At 38.4% G+C, this 6,000-nt stretch overlaps 1 protein-coding gene across 5 annotated transcripts in view; it reads right to left on the bottom strand.

Annotated features, from left to right (window-relative positions):
- Positions 1 to 230: 230 nt before the first annotated feature.
- The window catches only part of MID1 (midline 1), a 172,893-nt gene continuing 167,123 nt past the window's right edge, over positions 231 to 6,000 (bottom strand). For 4 of the 5 annotated variants that reach the window (XM_068180077.1, XM_068180076.1, XM_068180075.1 and 1 more), the window contains 2 exons: positions 4,894 to 5,101; positions 231 to 3,529 (listed from right to left, as the gene is read on the bottom strand). In XM_068180077.1, the coding sequence (XP_068036178.1) occupies positions 3,181 to 3,529; positions 4,894 to 5,101 (557 nt within the window). In that variant the 3' untranslated portion in view covers positions 231 to 3,180. The remainder of the gene's footprint in view (positions 3,530 to 4,893; positions 5,102 to 6,000) is intronic. The other variant, XM_068180079.1, reaches the window with a different exon arrangement.

The following is a 6,000-nucleotide window of genomic DNA, read 5'->3' as shown; positions in this document are numbered from 1 at the left end:
TCTCAGCAGATTATTCCTCAAAAATCTGCATTTGTTAAACACACCATTATAAAATGTTACCTCATTCCTAGTCACAAAACTTTCAAAAAAAAAAAAAAAAGGGAAAAGTCCTCATCTAAGACTGCATGCTACATTAAAGTACCATATTTTATTTTTATACAAGGATTACTTGCTCCCCAAATTTCAATTCATTACTATGGACCATGCAAAATGCCACAGACCACAGAAGCTACATTTTCAAATGGAAGTTTTTATTGATTAATCAGGCATTGAATCAAGTATTGTAAAATAAACAGATTTTGTTTGTTAAAAAATGTCCAGAAGAATACTGTTCATAGCAAACTTGTTTCCTCATTGTCATACAGAATACGAAATTGTCCAAGAAACAAGCAAAAAAGGAACACCTGACTAATTACTGTCACTTTGTATGTGTATATATAGGCGTGTGTATACACAAATTACACACTATAGTTGTGCATATGCTGGTGTGTGTATACCCATACATATGTGTACATATATACACAAACACATATGCACACAGAGTACTGACTGAGTAAATAGGACATTGGAGAAATGTGGCTTAGCTCCAGATGAAGTATTCTGTGTTAAAATAAAGATGATACAGCAAGGTCTGTAGATAAAATATCATCCTTTTTCCATTGGCCAAAACCACAATCTGTCTTTAGACTCATGCTCTATCTTCACAATGAAAATATATGAAATCATTTGGGACCTCTCCAAATTCATGGTACTATTTCCATCCAGCTCAATCTCTGCCAACATTGTGTAACCAAACACTGAGCAGTGTTTTCAGTTTATCTACTACTGAAATCAGCTTCTAGATCTAATATTTCTTGCAAAAGAGAAGATACCCAACCTTGCTACATGTACTTTGGTAATTCACTCTTTACTTTTAGGCAGAAACTTGGCAATAACCCTAGAATAAAAGTCCTTTCTTCATGCATCCTTTTATCACTGCTTTGCATCAGACATCTTCTGTCAACTAATTTTCAAAATTTTCATACCATCTCAGCTATCTCCCAAACATCCTAGGCCAGATCATCTGGGCATTGTATATCAGATTGTACAAGTAGCATTGTACTCAGTTTTAAAACATAATGCTTGGGGACTGGTTTACTTTTTCATTTTTGAGGGTATATATTTCTTGATTATTAATGACACTATGATAAACACTGAGGTTCACTATATGTACACACTTTGCCTTTTTATGTCTACGTGGGAAAGATCAGTGGCTCCTACCTGTGAACTATGGGATGTTGCCCAGCTGAAAGCCATGGTATCAGCAATGTACTGCCAGATTTTTCTCCATTTATTTCAGCAATTAGCCGGGCATGTAAAGGGAAATCAAAGAAACATGGAAAGGCGTTTATTTTCTATTAAAAAAACCAACCAAACAGGCATGTATGTATTCTCCTCATCTTGTTCATAATTTTTTGATATAATCATAAGGCAAACTGTAGTGGAGCTTTATACCTGGAGAATCAGTATTTAAAAATTCTGAAGCTGAGCTTGGGACCATAACATTTTGGACCCATTACTGAACAAAGTGCATTAAGGCATCTTTTTCAAAAGACACCTAAAGCATGGTTATAAATTACTGAGCAATCTTTAAAGCTGATATTCAATTTATCTTCTTTCTACACAGGCAGATATTCACCACTTGCATAGTAAAAACAAAACACTGTAGGAAAACCATTCTTTTAAAGTTGCCATATGCCTCAATCATCTCCCAAAATGATAATTTATACATAAGCATTGCAATAATAATAGAAAGCTTTTATCTGTAAAGGGAAAGAGAAAAAAAAAATGCACCTGATTCAGCTCTGAGATAAAGTACATAGAACCTCTATTGCCTTCACTGAAGCTGTTCTACCAACACCAGGATGAACATAGGGTCTCCCTATGCAGATTTCTACTGCTGCTGAAAGCTTACTCTTTACTTTTCATTTGCAAAGTGAACTGTGCTTTCCCAAACAACCTGGGACAATGATTACTATGAGCAAACTCCAGCTGCAGTGTTTCTCCATACAGCACATGCAAAACAGATTTCCTTGCTTTGTTATAGACACTACACAGTGTATGACAATGAAACATTTGTATTTAATTTAAAACCAAAGGTAAAGTGGCGCATGTCTCACTTCCGAGTTGTTGGCTGGGCTTGCTATGTTGAACCTTGTAAAATCAGCAATAAGCATTCACATGTCTACCATCAGAACTGTGACATCTTCTATTACAATCAATCCTTAAATGATGCCGTGCTTTATCAAATTAGTCTACAGTCAGACCTTGGATTAACTGTTCTCCTCCAGTGCTGCTGATTCTCAGAGATGGTATCGGTCTTCCACATCCTTAATGATTCTATAATGTTTCCCAAAGACAAAAATGAAGCACTGGTAGATGGGAATATTGCCATCAATAAAATGAATCACCAGATGATTTATCCACTCACATTTCTAGGGGATACTCCACATGTTTTTTATGAACTGAGAGAGCATTGCCCTGTGAACAGAAGTAAATTAAACTTTATTCTTTTGCTGTGTTGGCGAGCTCCACTTCCTCGCTTGCTTATTTTTGTTCTTTTGGTCTGCACACTCCCATGTGCAGAGTAGAAATTGAGAGCTCTTGCACTCAACAAGGCTGGTAATGAGACCAGTAATGTTGGTACAAGTAAAACCTGCAGTATACTGACTTGTCCACTGTGCAGTTTTCATCTTTCCAATTTTCTTCTATTATCCACTGTAAAATAAAATTATTCAAAAGACTGATGAAACTTTAATTAACAGGACCACTAATGTGCAAAAAAACCCCTCCCCCAAAAAAACCAAGAAGTCATTTCCCAGGTGTCCATACTAGGCTTTCACTTTTCTCTTTTTTTTTCCATTTTTATAAATAATTTATAAATCTTCCTGTAAGAGATGAAATACAAAACCAACCAAACAAAACCAACAAAAAAAAAGAGTTCTAAGATATTATTAAAGCCACTTCTTGTCCTTCAGTACAAAATACACAGGAAGAGATTTTCTCTCCTTGTCAGTTTTGCCCAAAGTTGGCAGCATTGTCTGGGATGCCACATGGATCTGCCAGCTCTGGGTAAGGTCCTGGTGGCCCCGCCTGGCCGCCCTGGGAAGATGTGCTGTCCTACCTTTTGGCTTTTAGCAGTCACGCGAGCTGCTCGGAGGAGTCTAGGTGGTCAGGGATAGGCAAGCCAGTTATAATGGTCAAGCATTTATTCCACACTGTGAACGTGGGGCACACTGGCTGGCCAAATGTAATGTCAAAAGTGTAAAGGTGTAGGGAGTTCAAAGCATCATAAAAGGCAAGGGAACCGTTGTCGTAGTCCAGCAAAATCCCGACCCGCCGGAGGTGAGGCGCGGGCTCGATGGGGATTTCTTTGCTGTTGTGCCGCACCACCCACGTGTTATTGCAGCGGCAAAGCACCCAGGAGGCAGAATTCTTTCCAATCCACTCGTGCTTCGGTGCTGATTTGTAGGAAATACCAATAGCATACCTGCAAAACAAAAGAACATCTCAAGGAAACAAATGCTTCCTGCCATTTTGTCTCTCAGTGAAGTCAAATGTTAGCCCAGAGGACTCGCTGGAATGCCCCCGCCTCTTACTGCTGTGAGTTAAGCTCTAATTAAATGACGTTTCACCACAACATCTGCACAGGCTTAATTAATGCTTTTCTCTGTCTCTCTTTTAGGTTCAGAGGTCAGGGAAACTCATAGTATTATTTCTAGTTTGGAAGCTATGGCAATTTTTTTGAGGTCTTGCCTCTGGTATTGAAAAGGAAGATTGTTGAGTACTCAGCAACTCAGAATTTAAATCACTGGACCTCAAATTTCCATTTCCAACAGATGAATACAGAGGAATTCATTGATTTTAAAATACACTGCTATCTGTCAGCTAATCTGATCTCTCCTTGCTCCTTTAATACATGGCCCTGAAGAAGGAATGCAAGAGTAAACATCAAAGGACACATTAAACATCTTCCCCCCCACCCCATTTTGCCATTTTCAAATATATTTTGCCAGATGTTGGTGTGGTTTTCAGATTCAAATGAACATTTTTGAGACTGGGTTTCAAGCCAAGTTAAGCAACTGTAGTTGAAGACATTTGCTCTGCTAACCATAATTTATGGCAAGATGTGCAGTGCAGAAGGACTGTGAAAATATTCTCATTAAAGGATACTGAAGAAAAATACCTGATTTGTCATTTATAACAGAAATGTAAAAGTTTCTCGCGTTCTAGAGACACTGCAGTATTTGTTGGACATTCAGCCTACAGAGATTAATGTGCCATAAGGTTTTTTCCCCCATTCCTTAGCACTGGCACAGACAAACAGCATTTTACTTCTTTGAGACAGTGGGAAATACCTGAAGACCCCACTGATATTTCCACTCCATTAACTTTCATCATGATGTCTTTGAATACCAAAGGATAACATCTCTTCCACTGACTAAAGGCCCTCTGAAATACACCCCTGTATGACACAGAGGATCATTCAGAAGTGATCACATTTACAAAGTTATCCCTGTGTAAACAAGATGAAAATTTTCGATCCCTCCAATTAAAAAAAAAACTTAATACATACTGTATGTGGGTTCAAAAAAACAACCAACCACAGCTGTGGAGTAAAAGTCCTGTGAAGGCTGCTAAATACAAAGATGCATAATCTGACAGATTTATTTCTGGAGTCCAAAAGTGCTGGAAATTGGGAAACTCATCTGACAAACTATTTGAAAATACATGCTTGGCCTGCTCTTATACTGTCCCTGATGTCTCTGCTACCAGTTTCTGTCAGAGAAACTGTGCCAGCACCTGTGTGGTGGGAACTAGTGATTCTTTTCACATCTATTTTTATCTACATACCATGTGCTCCCGCTTATCACCACCTCCCAATAATGCCGCCCGCTGTCGATGAACACGTTGCCAGCTACTCCGTAGCTCCCTTGGCTCGTGAATCTCTCTGGTGTGTGACTCTTTTTGGATGATGTTTCATCTCGTTCCACTGTCAAGTTATCATGAGACACTTTTAATTTTCTATGAGCAGATTTGGGGTCCAGTTTAAACGGCTGACCTAGAGATGCAGAGACAAAGACAACAGAAGAATGGTTTGGCTTTGATTTTTAAAAGGAGAGTGGATTAGCAAGCCTCTAAGAAGCCCACAAGATTACATAACCATATTAATTTCCTCCTCTCAAGCATTCTTGGGACAGACTAACCTATTCTGCTCCCTGCAATAGCTAGTTTCTATTGCACTGTCAGTTTATTGTCAACTTCATTGTGCACTAACTTCCCCGTGTCGATAATCCCTGAAAAGAGCCCTGCATAACCATCATGTCCATTATCTCTGACCTAGAGGTAACCAGAATACTCTAATTCTTGCATGCAATTGAAACCAATATACATGCTAATAAAGGTCTGAGGGTTGCTTTTTTCACAGCATATTAGATTTAGAATAAATTGGGTTCTATTAATTCTCTAGGGGTAAAGCTCCATAATAACATCTTCATCATTCCTACAAAAAGTATGTTTTCAAATCCCAGAAAATGAGTTTGAAAATAAGAAGAACTAGACTTGTCTCTTTGTTCACTGACAGCTTTATTTGTAACAAGCACAGTCAACAATTCAGGATTGCTTTGGAAGGATGCCCATGTGGTGCTGGATACTGTGCATTAAAAAAAAGGAAGTGAACTGTAACTTGGTCCAAATAATATGGTGCAATAACATTACTCAGGCTGTTGCTCTTGGCAAGTATCTTTGGCTGTAGCACAAGGTTTGTAGGCAATAACAGGAAGCTTTTTGGTAAACCAAACCTTGTATATATATAAAGCCCACCACAATTCTGACAGGCTTGCTCATTGTGTCATTTACCTCCACCAAGAGACAACTAGAAAAGTACAACTCCATAAGTGGTCTCTTCTCTTCTTACTGTCTTTCATATCAAGGGGAAAAACATGTAATCGGAAGATTTGA

This window comes from Anomalospiza imberbis, chromosome 2 (assembly GCF_031753505.1).
Source record: "Anomalospiza imberbis isolate Cuckoo-Finch-1a 21T00152 chromosome 2, ASM3175350v1, whole genome shotgun sequence".
Classification (NCBI taxonomy): Eukaryota; Metazoa; Chordata; class Aves; order Passeriformes; family Viduidae; genus Anomalospiza; species Anomalospiza imberbis.
Note: the sequence above shows the minus strand (reverse complement) of the source record. Positions and strands in the feature narration are given on the sequence as shown.